Source organism: Bos indicus, chromosome 24 (assembly GCF_029378745.1).
Source record: "Bos indicus isolate NIAB-ARS_2022 breed Sahiwal x Tharparkar chromosome 24, NIAB-ARS_B.indTharparkar_mat_pri_1.0, whole genome shotgun sequence".
Lineage (NCBI taxonomy): Eukaryota > Metazoa > Chordata > Mammalia > Artiodactyla > Bovidae > Bos > Bos indicus.
In genome coordinates, this window is record NC_091783.1 from 43,776,200 (window position 1) to 43,795,751 (window position 19,552).

General features: G+C 48.0%; 1 protein-coding gene across 10 annotated transcripts in view; it reads left to right on the forward strand.

The window, feature by feature from the left end:
• LDLRAD4 (low density lipoprotein receptor class A domain containing 4) overlaps positions 1-19,552 on the forward strand; it is a 180,760-nt gene that overhangs the window by 114,836 nt on the left and 46,372 nt on the right. For 9 of the 10 annotated variants that reach the window (XM_019986511.2, XM_019986518.2, XM_070778552.1 and 6 more), the window contains 2 exons: positions 4,059-4,509; positions 13,645-13,785. In XM_019986511.2, coding sequence (XP_019842070.1) covers positions 4,470-4,509; positions 13,645-13,785 — 181 coding nt within the window. In that variant the 5' untranslated portion in view covers positions 4,059-4,469. The remainder of the gene's footprint in view (positions 1-4,058; positions 4,510-13,644; positions 13,786-19,552) is intronic. The other variant, XM_019986519.2, reaches the window with a different exon arrangement.

Genomic DNA, 19,552 nt, shown 5'->3' on the forward strand with positions numbered 1-19,552 from the left:
GGGCCTGCTTGGATTAGAAGGGACCTTTAGCTCTGCCACTTCCGGTGTGCAAGGATGCTGTAGCCTGGCTGAGCCTGACCCAGGGCAGGATGGTGGCTCCTGTGAGCAAGTCCTAGATGGACCGGCACTGCCCAGGTCTGCATGTCTGTCCATGGGGTGGAGGGCTTCAGGCTTGGGCCAGAAGCAGACCCTCAGGTTTCTTGTCCCTCTTTTTCTCACCTCTGTCTCGCTTAGAGTCCTTTGCCATTTTGACCTTCGATGAACAAGCCAGTGAGTGAAGTGAAAGTTGCGTCCAACTTTGCAACCCTTTGCAGAGAGCCCTTTGTCTCAGACTTGGTTTCTATGCAGATTTTCTGGGCCTGTTTGCTGTGTCCTTTTTGTGTACATCTGTCCTATCTCCCTTGACCAGAGACATGGCCGCAACTCTTTGCAACTGTACGGTCCATGGAATTCTCCAGGCCAAAATACTGGAGTGGGTAGCCTTTCCCTTCTCCAGGGCATCTTCCCAACCCAGGGATCGATCCCAGGTCTCCTGCATTGCAGGTGCATTTTTTATCAGCTGAGCCAGTAGGGAAGCCCAACCAGTCGGTAGTTGAGTTTTTTTTCCCTCTGGTAAGCAGTGTGGCGCACTGCTACAGTGCTTTACTTTGTCAAGGGTGGGACCATCCCTTCATCCCTTGGTGCTCCTTACTGTGAGGGTCAAGCAGTGTGGGGCCTCAGGCGGGGCCTCTTCGACCCAGAGCCTGGGGCTGGTCTGTCTGGTCTGTCTGGCCGTCACCCAGGTAACCGGCACGCCAAAGAGGCCAGCAGTCCATGGTGTGTGGAAATCAGAAACGAAACTGAGGTGCTGATCCTTGATGCACTGTGCTTGCACTCGTGTTGCTAGGTTTTTAGAAAAGGAGATTTGACTTCTCTGTTGACTTTGGCCTCTGTGCCCAGTGTGTGGCCTTGTGTTGCCTAAACCTCGTGTCTCTGCAATTGAGCTTTCATGATAGGGTTTGTCTGTGGAATGCAGTTCTTTTCTCTCCTCAGTGATTCTAGGGACACTACATTTCATATGAATTTTTGTGAACAAGTGGTAAACATATTCTGCAGCTTAGTTAGGTTTTGTGGGTGTTCACGTTTTAAAAAATGTCTCTTCCTGTGGGAGTGTTTTTCCATCTTGCATGCTCTATTTCCTTAGTAACTGTTGCTCTGTTATGGGAGGGACTTAACCATATATTTCAAGTGTAATGTTGAATTGATTTATTTCCTGGTTAGTCCTGCCCATGTTCTTGGTGTAAACAGCACATGTGTGTGTGTGTCCATGACAGGGTGATGGTATTGTGCTTGTGTAGAGGGGGCTCTTGAATGAGTCCAGGTTACTCTGTGACCTTGCATCCTGGGTAAGTTGCCTCTTTCTCTCTTTATTCTTCCTCTTCCCTCCAGGTTTTCCTGATTTGAGTGTTACCAGCGTGTTGGAGTGACCTGAGACTCAGAAGTAATATGGGAAAAACAGTGGTTGGAAGGGTCAGAGACCAGGTTCTGATCCCAACTCCTGAGCACTCATTTCCGGGCAGAGTCTGTGGCCTCTGTGGGGTTAGAGTTGTCCCCGTGGTTCGAGAAGTTTCAGAGCAGTGAGCTCCATGGGCCTGTGTGGGTGCTTTGCTGTGTAGTGACCGTGGGGTGGTCACACAGGCCCTGCCCCTTCAGAGATCAGAGCCAGAGGAGAACAGCCTCTCAGCCTGGATGCTGTCAGCTTCGCTCGGGGCGGCAGACTGGTTTGTAGGGTCAGCCGAGCCTCTCTACTCCTCCTCCCAGCACCAGTAGCCTTGGTCCACTCACCCATCCAGTAGACCAGCGGCCTCGGCCTGCTCCTCCGTTGTTAATAGGCTCATCCTACTGATGCCTGCCAGGCAGCGCCTTAGGTGCCCAAGGGAAACACCCCTATGGAGCTTGCTGCCCCACGGAGGGATGGCTGAACTGTGAGCACCCTGCAGCTCTTCTAGGGCCCTGAGCCAGATCACCTGGCTCTGTCTGCATGTAGCCCCAGGGGTGGGCGAGGGGCCACCTCTGAGACCAGAAAGTAAGTAGGGCCTGTAATGGTGGGAGGCAGGCAGGACTGAGACGTGTTCGGCTTCTGCAGCTTTTTCCTGATTTTTGACTGGTTACTGAATTGTGAAAATGAACATGTGGTGCCTCTGCTGACTCTGGGTCCCAGTCACCCCCGCCTTGTTTCTCAGCCCAGTGGAGACCCACCCCTCTTTCTGTGTGTTTTTAAAAGGGCATCTTTTCTGTGTTGTTAGTGGTTAGGAAGAAAACTGTTATGGCACTTAACAGTTCAATTTTTGCTTGAAAATGCTTGTAAGGAGACTTCAAATGTATGTAGGAATATGCTTGTCATCAGTCAGTCAAGATAATTGAAATAAATGCTGTCCCTTCAGCCTGTGTTGGGAATCACACATGTCATTCCCTAAACATCTAGGCCAAGACCATCTATGCCCAAGACCTCAGGGAGTTGTTACACACCTGTCTCCATCTCTCTTTTCTGAAGAAGCAAAGTTAAGCATTAGTGATTGTGACAGACAGGAAGAGAAAAGAAAGGAAGAGTGTGTTGTTTCTTCTGTTTCAGTCCACACCAGCCTCAGTCTTTCCTATAGCCAAAAAAACCTTTGGTTGTTGTTGTGTTGTTTTTTTTTTTTAATTGAGGTAGCATGCCTTTTGTAACAAAACAAGATAATTAAACAAAACTCCTCAATAAAACAGCAAAAGCCTTACTGCACTTGTGTTTCTCTTTGAGATCAGGGAAAGAGAACAAATACAGTCTGGTATTCCTGTGCACTGAAAGCATCCTAGACCAGAGAAAAGGTTATCAGGGTTGTAGGGCAGGTGGACTTTTCTGTTTATCTGGCAGTTCTGTTCCCTGAGGTGGATGGCTCCAGGGCACATGGCACTTTAGATGCTGGTGTTGGCCTGCGGGATGCGGATAACTGTGGGTATTAGTCATTCGGTATGGAATGTTTAAATTCAGAGAAAGAACATTTTCTCACATTTTTCAAGCACTTCAGACCCACCAATTACATAAATGATTTTGAATTAAATTTTTTACCTATTCATTAAATTTAAGGACTCCTACTGGGCTGCACTTCATTAACTGAGATTATTACTGCAAGTACATGAGGGCAACGCAGTTGAATTTCTTTTGTAATATAATTAAGGTGCTTCGTTAATACATAAGGCCTTCCTTTGGTTCGTCTGTATGTTTATTACCTTATGTTTATAGCAGGAGGGTTTTAACAGAGGGCTTCTTTCTGTTATGTGCTGTTTTCTTAAATATTTTCTTTTCTCTAGTTTGAAAAAGAGGAATAAAGTGATATTTTCTAAAAATTGACTATAAATTGATTAGCATGAAGTGATAATAATGGAAAAAAAGATTCCTTTTCTCCAATACCAGAGATTCATATTTGGGATTCTGTTTTAAAAGTCTGATCCTTTGGGCTTCTAACATTCTTGTTATTGATGTTGCTTCTTATATAGTTTAACAGCATTAAAATAGCTGATAAGTACCTATAAAGTACTTTTATTATCATGTTCTATGTAATATATATGAAACAGTTTATAGGTTAAATTTGCTTTTCCTTCATATTCTTTCAAGAAATTTATCACTGGCCTTTGTTCCCCCCCAACCCCCGCCCTTCGGGGGTCACTTTTTGAAGCAGCTCAAGCCCCGTCCCTCCTGGTGTGCCGGCAGCATGGGTGTGGACCTCAGATCCACTTCCAAGACCTCGGGAAGCTGCTGAGGACATGGGTTTCTCCTCCAGGTGTCTGTGCTGGATGCATGTGACCTTTGTCACTGTTCTTGGAGCTGCTCGGAGCCTCTGGCAGCGTCTTGTTCCGGGGACAGGACACCCTCATCCGGCCCCTCACAGAGCAGCAGGAGAGGTTGCCCCACCGTCCCGACAGTGTGGTTTCAGGCATAGCTCTGGGGGTGTCTTCGTTTTCTTTCTTGGCCTCTGTGGCCTACTGAATTCAGGCTTTACAGATCATCAGGAAGGTGATCTCTTTCTTTTTAATTTCAGCAAGGGGAGAGGCAAAGCACAGAGAGCTGCAGATCAGACCTTCCTGACCCTCCCTGCCTGGAGCAGCTGAGACCTCTGGAGAATGCTGGCTGTCAGGCCCTTCCTCTGAGGTGGGAAGGCTGTTGTCCATGGGACAGCTTCCTGGCTCCTGGGTCCACCATGGCCTCCATTCTTTGACTGGACAGCTGACGTGACCAGTGCCCCCAGCGTGTGTGCTGCTGGACTGGGTGCCGTGTCAGGTACCACCTGCTCTCGGGCTGGGGGCCAGGCTGGTCAGCGTCAGATGCTCCCAGAAGCCAGACAGCAGCAGATGGCCTCAAGCAAGCTGAGATGGAGGTGACCTGAGGCCTCCTGGACGTTCCTGGGGACAGGACAGCTGAGGAGCTGGAGCCAGGCCTGCTGGGGAGCAGTATGCAGGAAGCTGGCTCTCAGGCCACGAATGCTTTCACAGGTGAGAATCCTCCATGCTGAGCTGAGCATGTTTTTTCACTCTTAGTAGGTAACGAGACGCTGAGCAGTTCTAGGAGCTGAATGTGTGTCTGCATTTAGGAGCTGAAGCCCTACAGTGTCTTGGGGCTCAGGCTGCTGCGGGAAGTGATTTTGGCAAAACTATGGTGTTTTATCCTTTTCTGTAGCGAGGAATTTGAAACAGCATCAGACATTTTGTGATTCTGCTTTGTTGAGTCATAGGGCACACAGTGTCCCACGAGCCACTGCCCCTGAAAAAAATCCATCCCTTGCGGTGCATATGTCAGGGGGTCTGTCTGCCCAGAGCTGGGGGACTCGGAGGGAACAATCACGGCCGATGTGTACGTTCTCCCTCTGAGCCTCACCCGCATGCAGGCGGTAGTGGGTGGCAACTCTGAACGCTGACCCGCTCCTGTAAGGACTTTTGGACGTGCCCCTCTCTGCCCCGTCTGGTCTGCACCCCTTGAAGGGAACCGCTCTGTCTGGATGGTACACAGAGCCAGGGCATGATCAGGGGCTTTTGAGTTGGGTCTTGGTTCTTTGTCTGAATCACTTAACATCCCAGGAAGCCACTAATTCTTATGGGCCTTTGACTCCTCATTTATAAAATGGGGAACTTGAAGCTGAAGAACGTCATGGAATCCAGGGAAAACAGTTTTACATAAAAGAGGTTTTTTCCTATTAAGGGAGGGATGGTGGGAAAATTATAAGAAGTGACTGTGTTTCTCACTCTGAGAGCCCCACGAGTTTGTTGGTTTCCCGGTTGTGTATAGCAGGCAGGTTGGGGTGTCAGGTGCCTGGAGAGAGCTTGAGGCTCGGCCCCCGCTGCCCGCCCTGCTTGTGGACGCTCACCAGGGCCAGCCCTGCTCCCTTTGCTGGTTTGACAGCCAACAAGGCCACGTGCAGCTCTCACAGAAGCACGGCTGGAGCAGCTGAGCATGTGAAACACAGGAGCCCCCTCCTGGAGGCCCAGGTTGGGGAGGGCCCCTGGCTGATCAGGGTCCGGGAAGACGAGTGTGGTGGCTGCTTCAGAGGAGCATGTGGAGCTCAGCTCTCCAGAACCCTCCTCAGCCGCCAAGCCTGGCACGGAAACCCGTCCTCCAATTGATCGCTGGGTAGTCAGAAGCACAGGTGACCACCTGGACTTGGGACTTGTGTCTGAAGGGGCAGTGTCGCGGGTCCAGGCCACTCCAGGCAGACAAGGTCAGAACCGACAAGCTACTGCCCTGGTTCCAGGACTTGCTGCTGTGGCATGAATTCATGCTTTCATATGAACATCTGTTTCCAGAAGCTCATGGCTTGGCAGTGGAAGTTGCCCAGTAGCTAAACCTTGAATTAAAAGATTTTTATCTCTAGTGACTTAAACAATTTTAACCATTTCAATGTGTTTGCCTAACAGTTTCTGGCATTGCAGGGATTTTTTTTCTAATTAAAAAGAAATTTATGAAATATTTTAAAGTCTTTTTGATTTTTAAGTGAAAAACACAATTTTTGGAATGCCAAATCTGGGTACTTTTTTGTGAACAGGAGTCATAAAAGTTCTCATTTATGTAAGTATTCCTAACTCTTTGCAGACATTTTTATAGCTCTTTGTCAGTGCTGCTTATAATACGTTTAGTATATATAGTGAATGAAGGAAACACTGAATATTTGTCATGACTGGAAGACTCTTGAATAACTAGAGTTTCTATTTGGTGATCCCAAAGCATGTCAATGAATGAATAGCATCAGCCAGGTAGGGACTCTAATGGCTATGTCCCCAGGCTTTCTTGTCAAGCACTTGGGGAAAAGTGATTAAAAAAACATGCTTATCAAATTTGCAGATGACTGGAGACTAAAGGGAATTGCTGACCTTGGTGGCAGAATTTAAGTTTAGAAATAAAGCAATATTAAAATATGAGGAGGAAGTCTCTGGCAGTTCCAGTGGTTAGGACTCCATGATGTCACTGCCAAAGGCCTGGGTTCAATCACTGGTTGGGGAGATAATATCTCACAAGCCTTGTGGCATGGCAAAAAGAAGAAAAAAGATAGAGTAAACCAGTCCCAGAATAACACATGGTTAAGTAACTATGATATATCATTGTGATGAAATTCCCCATAGCTACTACAAAGGATGTTTTAGTGTTTCACGTTCTGGAGAAATGCTTATATTTTTAAGTGAAAAAAGTAGGTCATAAAGCAATAGGAAGAATGCGATCCTTTAATTTTTATACTCAAAGAACAAAGACAGTATAGGTGGATGTGCACCAAAATGTTACTGGTGGCTACCTCCGGGTGATAGCAATACATAATGAGGTTTCCTTTCTTAGATTTACTTATCCATATCTTACAATTTTTCTTTTTTTTTTTTAAGTAAAAACAAAAATATCAAGATAATGAACCCAAAATAACTGTTCCTTTGTGATAAAAAGGAATAATTATTTGTATGTGTCCAGTATAGTTTAATTTTACTGCTTTATAATATTAAAAGAGTGCATCTGAGAACAGATACTAAACCCCTGGCCATTTGCTTTGATACCAGAGGTCGATGAGAGGGTATCTTACTATTTCTTTCCTCATTTAGTTGTGTGACCTTGGGTGAGTTTCCTAACTTCTCTGGGCCTCAGTTTCTATGTGAAGTCAGGAATTAATACGATGGTCACCTATGTGATTTGATGACTCTGTACCTCTGGGTCCCAAAGTTCAGTAGTTGTCTTTGGCTGGAGGGTGTCTTTGTAGAAATCTCATGGTTATGTCTTTGTAGGACCTGAAGTGTAAACAACAGACTTCAGACTGGTCCTCACAGGTTTCATTTCTACAAGAAAGGCATGGGAAGTCTGTGGCCTTAAGATGGGTTTTTCCTGTTGTGTATAGGTCCCAGGATGAAGGGAGAATGGCAGGGGCTGGGAGAAGGACTGGGACCATCTTGGTGAAAGAGACTGGCCAGCTTCAGAGCCACATGCAGGCTACGTGCCAGGGTTTTTGTTAGTAAAGCAAAAAACTCTTCTGTGTCTACACACAGCACTCACAGTGCTGGCCACCAGCCATGTGGGTGTTTCCTGCACCAGGCAACTGCGACAGCTTGATGTCCTACAGCTTTGTCGGGTTTGACCCTTTCTGCCGGAAGTGGCCCAGACCCGGAGGCACTGCCCTCTTCAGACACGAGTCCCAAGTCCAGGTGGTCACCCCTGTGCTTCTGACCAACTGGCTGATCAATTGGAGGTTCTTGTGGTCCCTCCTGAGATTTGGTAGACTTGCTGGAGCGGCTCACAGAACTCAGGAAGGCAGTTGAATAATAATGTTACTGGTCAAGAAAGGCCAGGGCACAGTGGTGTAAGGAAAGGGTGTGGAGCCTGACATCCTCTCAGGCACCACCTTCCCCAGACCTCCTATGATTACCAGCCTGGAAGCCCTCTGACTCTGTACTCTGGGGTGTTATGGAGGTCTCATCATCCTGGCAGGAGTGGTGAGCTCACTGGCCATTGGGATGGGCTCAGTTTCCAGCCCTTCTCCTCCAACAGAGGCCTGAGGGTGGGGCTGAAAGTGCCAGCCTTCTGATCCTGTGGGTGGTTCCCCTGGCAACCAGTCCTATCCTTAGGGGCTTCCCAAAGTCACCTCATTAACCAGGGCCTTGGCACGAATAACAAAAGACACCTTCATGGCTCTTACCATTTAGGAAATTCCAAGGGTTTTAGGAGCTCTGAATCAGAGCTTTTGTGATTTATGACTGAGACCAAATATATATTTCTTATGATAAATCTCAATGTCATGGTCCCAGCCCCCACCCCCATGGTTAGTGTGGCCTGGGAAATGACTTTTACTTCCTCTTTTAAGTATATTTTACTAAAAAGCCAGAGATTTCAAATTCTGTTATTTCTTGATCAATATGCTGTAGGGCCAAGACACGCTTTGGAAACTAGAATCCTTTCTTGAACATTTCAGATGTGTGATTTTGCACTGTGAACTTGACCCTTCTTGTCAGAGGTGCATGCTGTGTCTCAAGCAGCTTTGCTGTCAGTTTACATCTGTGCCATTTGCTGTGCTCCTAATGCTGTGTCTAGAAGTCTGAGGGCATGGGGTGCAGTGACCTGTGACCTCGGATCTGGGCTCAGCCTTGGAACCCTCTCTGGCCTGGACTGCTCACCTCGAGCGTCCACTGTGCCAGGTGTGGAGATGTTCACAGTGTGAGTCAGCTGTCAGAGCATGGTCCACAGGAACTATTGCTCTATAAAACTTTCTTCCCCAAAACTATGTTTAGTTGTTATTTTAAATTTGCATTTAGATTTTTTAAAAGTAATTATACAAATTCAGGCCTGGAGAAGGGCATGACAACCCACTCTAGTATTCTTGCCTGGGAATCCCATGGACAGAGGAGCCTGGCAGGCTACAGTCCATTGGGTTGCAAAGAGTTGGACTTGACTGTAGCGACTAAGCCTGCATGCATACAAATTCAGGAACTGTTTTAATGTGCATTTCAATTGTAATATTTTAGAAATGCATGCAAAGAATGGAAATCATTAATATGTGGGTTATAAAAGTAATGAAAGAAAAATATAGTTTTGAGAGAAACCTGGTGAAGACATACTTTTGTTTGATATAAAAGTAGCTGTGACATGGCACCCTCATTTATGAGGGACAGACGTGCCAGTCCTGATGCAGAGGGGCCCCTGCGGAGATCATGTGGACATTATAACTGTGGCTCCCAGTCTGTCTGTTTTTTTGTGATTGTTACCTGTTACCTATTTAGCTTTGGAAAAGTTTTAAAGTTCACATCTGCTCTGGTCAAATCCAGAAGTTACTTCCATGATCCCCAGTCTGTTTTTTGAGGTGCTGATAATGATTATAATATCAGATATGTTGTTAGCTTCCATTTGTTTGTACGTGTGCCACGAGTCAGACACTGTATTGAGCACTGCATGTACGGCATCTGTTGAGTCTTCACAGCAGGTATTTTATATGTGAAGAAACTGAGCCTGAAGGAGACTGTGCAGTGCAGCTGGAGTTTGACAGCAGAGCTGGAGTTTGTGACCAGGCCGGTAGCCTTGGTGAGAATGTGCGATCTGAGAATGGAGGCCGTGAGCTCACAAGAGGGTATCACCACTTCTCTGAAGACAGCGCTGGCATGATAACTCAATCTCAGCCACAAGTCTTGTTCTCCATCTCATACGTCAGTACCACAGGCATGGAGGTTATGTCGAGTGAGAGGGTGTCGGTATGCAGGTGTGTGGGTGTCTCACTGGGGACCTTTTGGCCTTGGCCCACCTGGTAGGGTGAGTGTGAGGACCCTGTGCTCCTGGACCCTGTCCACTGACACCCCTGTCCTCTGTAGTGGATGGTTCGCTTAGTGTGAGAGACGGCTCCTCCCTTATTAATCCTTTCCCCTGGACGGAGTGAAGTTTTGTGATGATCTTTATATAGCTTTCAAGACACCAATTTTCTGTTTCTTTATGGCAGCTGGTAAAGTTGTGTCTGGTTGTGCAGCATGTTTCATGCTGTGGTGTGATTGGGACTCAGACCGCCCACCTGACTGCTGACACCTCTTGAGTCCCCAGCCCTCAGGTGACCTTGAGACCCCAGTTGATGAGGATCAGGTGTCTTGACTGGGAAGTGGTGCTGAGGTCTTGTGGTTTTCTGAGATGATGGTGGCCTGTAAACCATCTTGATTAAGTGGTGACATGAGTGATGTGACCAATCCCAGCGAGGCATTTTCTCTGTCTTGGAGACGACGGAGGCTCTGGCATCTGTAGGACCCAGACAGGACAGGATGTTGAGGGACTAGTCTGTTGTCTGTCCCAGCCATGCCAGGGAGCCTGCCCTCGGTAGTGCTGGACTGGCCCATTCTGGAGTCCCAGCGTATTCGGCCTTCCTGCCTGCCCTTGACTGGGAGCCTGGTATGGGCTGGGGCAGAGCGTAACCCTAACTCTCCCCAGCGCTCAGACCCGCCCCTGCTCACTGTGGGACCTCAGTGTGTGGCCCCCTGGTGCACTGGTAGGGGACATGCAGGGTGGCTCACAGGGTGAAGTGCGTGTACTCCAGGCGGACGGTCCATGAGGTGAGTTATGATGATGACAGTGCTCAGATTAGTGTGTGATGATTGAAGGAGGATTTGAGTCCTTGACCTTTGGAGCCCAGACACTGATTCAGCAATAAAAGACAATGACTGTTTGTTAATGGCAGTTTTAGGCCAGGACTGTTGGCCTCTTCTCTTTCATGTGTCCCATAAATTTAATATGGTCTGATGTACTACGGAGGATAATAAAGCACATGGTGCTGGGGATTTTAAGACTTTTCTCTGGGAGTTTTCCTTCAGTTTTCCCTCTGAAGAGTGTTTGGGAGAGAGCTCTGTGGACAGCACCCGGATTTGTTTCAGATGCATGTGCTACTGTGCATCAATGCTGGGCAGCACCTGCTTACCATGGAGGCGACCTGAGTGTGCTTCTATGGCTGCTGCACTTCCACATTTATCAGAAGCATACATGCAGTCTTGTTCAGTCACTGTGTCTCATCTGACTCTGTGACCCTGTGGACGAGACACAGCCTAGGTGCTGCCCTGGAGTTGACATGGAGGGCGTCCATGGCCTGGAGTGCAGTGATGGGGCCAAAGCCTGACCAGATTTGCTGAGAAGAAACAGGCCTGAGCCCTGGGAGTGGAAACATGCGAGTGCGGCCCAGAGCATTGTATTTTAAACACGCGGAGGTTACAGCATGTTTGTGATGCTGCTTCGAAGGATCCCGTGGAGGTGGTATTGATGATCAGTGTGTCCAGAATGATCACTGTGTCCAGTTTGGATCAATGTGTCCAGTCAGTGTATTGATCACTGTGTCCACTGGTGATCAGTGTGATCCCTGTCCAGAGTTCAGCACCTGTCATTAGGATAATCATTAGAATAATGAAGAGTGAGCACCGGAAGTACCAAAGGGCTCAAGTAGAGTGTCATTCTTTAACATTTCTTTTTTAAAACTGTTGAATTGTGGTTTCTAAGAATTGAAAGGACTTTTAGAATGTAAGGCAATAGGTAGCTTTCAGATTTTTCAGCTGGAGGATGCTGTCTTACAGAGGAATCTCGAGGGAATCTACCTGCGCCCAGACTTAGCAATCCTGTGGGGACACTCACTGACCCCAAACCCCATATCCTCTGGGCCCTAGGCTATCAGAGGAGGATGCAGAGTCACTGCTTTAATCCCAACACTACGTTGACCAGGAAGCAGTTGAGAGGCTAAGAGTCTTGTTCTTGCCTGAGGAAAACACAGTGTTTAGTTTAAGAGCTGAAGGAGAAACTCTTAGACGGAACTGTCTGTTTCATCCTTGGCACCTGTGGCCATGCTCCTTGCCAGAGTAGTGAGGACTCTTGAATGAATGACTGAAAGAGTGGCTTGAGGGAAAGAGTCCTGAGGCTCAGTGGTCACAATACCTGAGGGTCACCGCTGTACTTTCACCCCTGTTTCCCCTGTTGGGGCCCAGGTTTATGCCGTGAATGCCTATGTAGCCATCTAGTGGGTCCTGCAGGTTGGGTGTGGTCCTCAGGGACGTGTGCACATGTCAGTGGGCAGTTCAGAACTCTTATTGCTCCTCCGTGGAGCTGTTGTGAGTGGGGTGTGCAGGGTTAGTCTTGATGGATGTGCGTTAAATGCTCAGGGCTGTGCAGTTAGATCCTTTTTAGAGGCCCTAGACTGAGCGACTTCACTTTCACCTTTCACTTTCATGCACTGGAGAAGGAAATGGCAGCCCACTCTGGTGTTCTTGCCTGGAGAATCCCAGGGATGGCTGAGCCTGGTGGGCTGCCATCTGTGGGGTCGCACGGAGTCGGACATGACTGAAGCGACTTAGCAGAGGCCCTAGATCCCTGGGTCGGGAAGATCCCCTGGAGAAGGAAAAGGCAACCCACTCCAGTATCCTTGCCTGGAAAATCTCATGGACGGAGGAGCCTGGTGGGCTGCAGTCCATGGGGTCGCAAAGAGTTGGGCACGACTGAGTGACTAACACTTACTTATTAAAGCCTGTAGATACAGTACCAGCCTGGTCATCAGCACACCGTCTGGCCCTCAACATTACTCTCGCGCTGCAGGCCGTGGCTCTGCGGGATCTGCGCTCCTCTCCACCCCAGCGCTCTGCAGCGGGTCCTCAGGCAGGAACTGCCAGCTGGTGTCTGTGCTTTTACTGCTGCTCTTCCTGGGGGTGCTCCCGTGAGCTCCGTGCCTCACAGTGTGACTGAGACGGTGGGGCTGGAACCGTGTGTCTGGATTTCTGTTGGTATGATGTTATAGGTACTTCATTATTGTGGGTTTAGAATTCTACGAACATTTGGTTTCAGAGATTTTTCTCACTTTAAAATAGGCTTTATATTTTTCTGATTATAAAATGGTACACACAAGTCAGAAGGAACTACAGATTACCAATGATCCCAGCACCCAGAAGTGTCACTGTTTGTGTTTTGGCGAGCATCCTTTCAGACTGTTTCCCATGTATTTGATACCTTGCATGTACTGATGTGCCTTTTGTTTGCAGAGAATGTTAAGGCATTCTTACCTGCTTCCATGGGTGCTTCTATGATAGTTCTAAGAAGCTAATGAGAACACTTCTGCACATTCTGTACACAGGAAAACACAGAAAAGCATTCATACATTCTTTCATTCAGTGCTTTTGAACGTAGAAGAGAAATAGTGCTATTTGCCAGTTCCAGTTCTGAAGGACTTTTAAAATACCCGATGGTGTTCTGATGACGGCTGGGTAATTTTTTCAGGCTGCTCTGAAGGGTACTTGGACTGGAAGTCTGAGGCAGAGTACCTTGGACTGTTCAGAGCACATTTTTCACTGCTGCTGCACTGGCTCCTTCTTCCTTGGTGGCAGTGAAGACTGACAAGGATTTTTTTCAAGCAAAGAGCTCCGTAACTGTGACTCTTGCTGGGCATGTTGTGTAAAGAAAGCACCTGTGCTATTATTATGTGGGTCCAAGGTAGGGGATGAGTGAGGTCCGGCAGGCCTGAGTGCTCCTGGGCCCTGTCTGAGCTCGGTTCTCTGGGTTCTCTAGGTAGATGGGTTCCCAGACCGTCACAGCATACAGACGGGGGAGGAGAAGTGGCAGCTGAGGAGCCTCAGGCTGGCATTGACAACTCCATGCTTTGTGTTGTGCTTTTTCAGAGTGCAAATTCACCTGCACCAGCGGGCAGTGCTTGTATCTGGGTTCCCTGGTCTGTAACCAGCAGAACGACTGTGGGGACAACAGTGACGAAGAAAACTGCCTCCTGGTGACAGAGCACCCCCCTCCGGGCATCTTCAGCTGTAAGTCCTTCCTGCCCACCTCGCGCCATTCAGCTGTGGTGTGTTTGCAAACGGTAGGCGGCCCTGACCCTGGGATGTGGGAAAGATGTTGTTTTTGGTTAAGAGAAGAGGTTTGTGTTGTCACAAAGGCAATGTTTTCTTTTAGGATAGAAAGAGGGTATGTCTGAGAGTCAGAAGTTCCTTCCACTTTGAGCAGCCTGTGTTTTGTTTGGGAGAGGCTTTCTGCTGCATATCTGAGAAGCACTGACTGATCCCAAGAAATAATTATTGACTTAGTATTCTTCATACTGGTTTTAGAGAATTTTTGGAAGTAATTTTAAGCCACTATTTTAAAATAATTTTAAATAAGGAAGGATATATAGAGTCTGTGTTCAAGCATGTAATTAAAACAAGAAAATAGAAAAAATTTGTTGGGGGTTTAAAAAGGTTGTAATTGTGTATTTTTTCTATTTGGTACTGGAGTGGGTTGTTTCTCAGGTAAAGTCCCAGGTTGAGGCTGTGAGCATTTCTTGAGCTGGAAGACGGTGAAGTCCAAGTACGAAGTTCATTGACTGATCTGGTGGCTTTTGTGAAGAGGAAGGAGAGAGAAGGCACCTGGAGACATGGCTGGGCGACTCTGAGAGTGGCTTGTTGCGTCCTGTGTTTCGTTGTGTCCTGTTTCCTGGGCCTAAGGAAGTGTGTTGAGGTCAAGGATGCTTCACAGCACTGACCCTCCCTAGGGATCTTTTTCCCTGCCTCAGGTCCCTTCCTCCCTGCCTCTCTTCCTTTCTCCTCAGTATTTCCTGGTGTTTAAAGCCAATTTCCAAATATCTTTTCATTTTAAAAATGTGAACTCTTTAGTTTTGTTTAGAAGCCAAGTGAAGCTTCTCCATCTATAAATGGCTCAGCATTGCCCAAAGACCTCTGAGAGTCTGTCCTAAGAGAAGAATCTCTTTTTTAAATTGAAGTATAGTTGGAAGTATAGATGAAGTATAAATTGAAGTATAGATGGCATCATGGACGTGAGTCTGCGTGAACTCCGGGAGTTGGTGATGGACAGGGAGGCCTGGCGTGCTGCGATTCATGAGGTCGCAAAGAGTCGGACATGACTGAGCGACTGAACTGAACCTGATAGTTGATTTACAGTGTTGTCTTAATTTCTGCTGTACAATAGTGATTCAGTTATGTATATATTTTTTCCCTCCTCTTCTCCATGTTGGTTTATCACAGGATATTGAATACAGGTCTCTGTGTTCTATAGGAGGACCTTGTTGTCTGTCTTACATATGCTGTAGTAGTTTGTATCCTAACAGAGGAACCTTAAGATCCTGTTGGCAAACTGTTGGTCCCTACTGTTCAGGTGTAACTAGGCTTGTTCCCTTGTAGCCAAAATGTGAGGTTGTTGACAACATGCTGTCTTTTAAGAAGATGGGAGAGTCTGGAGACAGAACGACAAAGGGCAGGATGAGGGCTCTGGCTTCACGTGAACCTGGGTTCAAGCTCTTGCTTAAGAAAGGCGGCTGAACTCCTTAAGGCTTAGTGTCTCTGTCCATGAAATGGGAATGATTCCTGCCGTGTACAGCTGCTCTGGGGGTTCACATGAAGAGTGCGGTCTGCATCATCATCTTGCTGCTTGCTGTGTGCCTGCTGCTGTCTGCACGGCTGGACCTCCTTCACATGAAGCATGGGCTCAGGTGTCCAAAGGCGAGTTTATCCTCAGAGGTGCTGGGTGTTTCCCGCCTCCTCTGTCCCCTGGGGAAGGGCTGAAGGGGGCTTGCTGGGCCTGGCCTCTCTGCCAGCTCACAGGCAGCTGGCCTGCTTGTCACATTTGGGTTTGCCATGGCTGGTCTGTTCTTTGTGGTACTGAGGGTGATCTGGTATCAGATCAGTGCACTTTCCTCCCCTTGGTCTGTAGCCAAGAGCAGAGAGTGTCTGCTTCCACCCTCAGCTGCACAGTGAGGCTTGGGGGAGTCTGCAGGCCCCACCAGCCTGCGTCTGCAGCAGGTGGACAGCGTCTCTAGGGGGATTGCTTGTGGGGGTGCCCCTTCCTCTCCGCCTTCAGAACTTGGAATGTCACAGGACTTCTTGTCTCTAAGTCAGTGTAGTGCAGGAGAACAAAGCATGCTTTCTCCTTACTCCTGCATAGGAGTCAACTTAGTCTGCTCTGTGTCTACATAGAGGAAACTCCCTGTGTTGTACTCTTTGATTGCACTTAGGGTCAAGCACAGTGGAATCGGTTTTTTGCCTGTGTTGTTGGCTGTGGGCATGCACCCTGACTCAGGTGTCTTGATTATCTCTCTCATTTTGTATTTGCTAAAATTTAGCATGAATTAAGGTTAGAAAGAAAATGTCACTGTCATTTGTGAGGCAGCAGTGCTAGTGATAGTAGAAACCCTTACAGTAACAGCTCTAAGAAACTTTTCCTTCTGAAAACAATTTTGGAACCTAGACTGTGTGTCTCACCTGCTCCTCTGCCTCGTTGAGGCACATCCCTGGGTCTGAGCCCCACGCTCTGCAAATGTGAGTGTGGGCTGTTGTGAGTATCTTGCAGGGAGAGTGGTTGGTGTATCTTTTCAAGGAAGAGGGCTATACTGTCAGCCTCACTGTCAGCTTTTCCATGTCTTCCTCTATCAAAACATTGTATTCCTGAGCACTGAAAATACAAATCAAATAAAATTATTATTTATAAAAATAAAATTTTACAATACAAATTATTATATTTACAGGTATATGTATTAAGTGCCTTCTTTGGTCATTGTACCCAGCGTTCTAGGGAATGAAGGATAACAGATTTCATTATCAAGGTGCCGACAGGCAGATTGGGGAACTAAAACACACTCATGCAAAGATGACTCAGCATGGACACAGGGTACTGGGCCGAGCGGTCCCAGGGACTGTGGTCCCGGAGTCTACAGAGAACCATTTTGCCAGGACGTGGTCATGGTGGCTTCACGGAGGAGGCAAGTGGGGTGTCAGGGTCAAGGATGGCAGGGCGACTGAGGGGGAAGGCAAGCTGGTCATGCCACTTTCCTTCTGTCCTTGTTGCTGAAGAGATGGCCCGCGGGTCCCCAGCTGCACGGCCTGCCTATTGCCCTCAATGCTGGCCCTGTGCACTGGGCTCTGGCTCCGTGAACCTGCCCTTTGAAGCCCCTGTACTCCACAGCTCTGGCTTCTGAGAAACAGGATTTGAGGAGCGTGGAAAGAGCTGTGTGCTTTGACGGCGTTGGCGAAGGCAGGCCTTCCTCAGTCCCCCACAGACCTCAGAGTGGGGGACTGAGGGTCCCTGCGACAGCTTTGCCTCTGGTGAGTGATGGGGTCCTGATTAAGGGCGTGGCACTTCTGCCCATACTGGGGTCTTGACTGGTGGCCTCGGAAATCTCAAAGTGAAATGAGCCAAAGTTGATTAGGTTCCTGGATTCAGCCAGGATGTTAAGCCAGGACTTTTCAGAAGGAAACATTTTTGTGTGCCCAGTGTCATTTAGGGTAATAACAAACAAATAAGATAAATTCAGCACATTAAATTCTGAGCTAGATGTCTTTCTTTCCACCTTTCTCAGTTTTTTTCCAAAGGGACTAGCTCCCTCCCTATCACCAGGCTGTGCCCCCCTGTGCCCTTGTCTGGGAGACAAGTCCTGTGGGGCTCAGGAAGGGCTGACTCCTGCGGGCCCCAGAGGAAACATGACTAAATGAAGCAGACGCGCTGCCTGTCACATCAGTGACCTGGTCAGTCTCCCAGCACAGGTTCCACCTCCTACCAGAGTGTCCCTGGCACCACCTTCATACTGTTGCTGGCTTCTGGGGACAACCCGCAGTTTGTTCCAACTATAGAGTCCAGGGTGAGGTCTTGAGTTGGCAGGCTTCAGTCTCCCCTCACTAGCTGTGGCTTTTGGCAAGTTGCTCATCCTCTTCATGCCTTGATTTTCTCCTCTGAAATGAAGACAGTGCTAGTTTTGACATCTCCCTCAGAGGATTGCTCTGAGGATTTACTAAAATAGTTCAGGTAAAGCAGTTAGAATAATGCCTGGCACATAGGAAGTTGCACCCACCACGTCTCTTTACCTGACAGTACTTCAATGTGTATTTCCTAAGAAAAAGACATTCTGATCCATAACCATAGTATAGTTACCAGGGACCAGAAAACGTAATGTAGATACAGCCCTACTTTCTGACAGGCAGCCCCCTTAAACTCTTGCTGGTGGCCCGTCTTGTCTTTCCAAGTAGTTGTTCGTGTTTTCAGCAGAGGGCCTAGGATGAGTAGCGGAACAGGGCTACGGAGGGCATGGTGCTGGGAGAGCCCTCCTTCCACTCTCTCCTCTTCTTAAATGTTGATGGCCGGGGTGGAGCCTTCCCTCACTGCTGCTTCCCCTGAGTCTCATCCTCGCTTACCAGAGGCGACGCAGCTCCATTTCTCTGGCGATTAGTCTTGCGAGTTTATCTGAAGGCCTGTGTCCAGGCTTCCTTAGGCTGGGGATGAGGTGGGCAGAGAACTGCCATTTGCTGTGTGCTGGCTGTTTACATGCATCTTGTCATTTATCTCAAAACCTGCAAGTCTAGAAAGGTTGCCTAGGAAACATTGCTCAGATAGGTTAAATAATTTTTTCAGGGTCACATAGCTCTTGCATATTGGATCAAGGAACTGAACTCAGGCTGTGGGTTTTTTGGTTTTAGCTTCTAGGTGTTTGTTTTTTTAATGATTTTTTTTTAATAAGTTAAGAATTTACACTTCAGTTTTTAAAGGTTTGTAGGGTGAAGATCAAACAATGCATTATTATGACAGACCATATAAGTGAGTGCCCCACAATCGTTTGTGTGTGTGTATGTGTGTGTGTTAGTTGCTCAATTGTGTCTGACTCTTTGCAAACCGATGGACAGTAGCCCTCCAGGCGCCTCTGTCCATGGGATTCTCTAGGCAAGAATACTGGAGTGGATTCCCATTCCCTTCTCCAGGGGATCTTCGCCACCCACTGAATAAACCCTATCTCCCACATTGCAGGTGAATTCTTAACTGTCTGAGTCACCAGGGAAGACAGTTGTTTATATGGCAGTTTTTGATTGATACATAGACAATGGTATTCTTGGATTAATCCTGGATTTTCAAATAGATTCTGAAACGTGAACCCAGGAGCCCTCAGATATCAAGTGTCATTGGTTTTGTTGAGATGGAGTGCTGAATCTGTCCTTCAGTTCTGCCCGGCTGTGTCCTGTTTATGTGTCCTGCAGGAAGTCCATTCCCCTTTCCGCTCTCCTTTCCTGCCAAGAGGTGAGAATGTGAACACCCACCTGGTGGGATCCAGTGAGCAGAGCGTGTGCATTTCTGCCACTGTTCACCCCTCTTGGCTGCGTGCACAGGGCCCCTTAGTCGGACGTGGGCTGTTAACTCTCGTCCCCTGAGGCCCCTCCAGATGCCCTGTGATCAGACTGGTGCGGCCTCCACAGGGAGGGTGGGAGGTCTCCCAGAGTGCTGGGTTGCCCCAGGCAGGGAGGCTGGGGTGGTCTTGCCTCAGTCAAGGCCAGTAGGAGAAGCCTCTGGCCTTGAGCCATGCTGTCCTCGCAGCACTGTGTGTTCTTTTCACAGGGCTGCCCACCCCAGTGTCAAGTTAAAAAAAGGAAAAAGAATCCATGGCAAAACCCTTACCTGGATTGTGTAAATGACCCAAGATGGCATTTAAAGAAGATTGGGTCGGAAAGGGCAGGCTTATCCCCCTCCCCAGCCAAGAGGGCCCCTTCACCTGCCCCTTTGGTTTGTGCCTCTGTTTCTCCAGATGGATTTCTAATCAATTAAAATCTT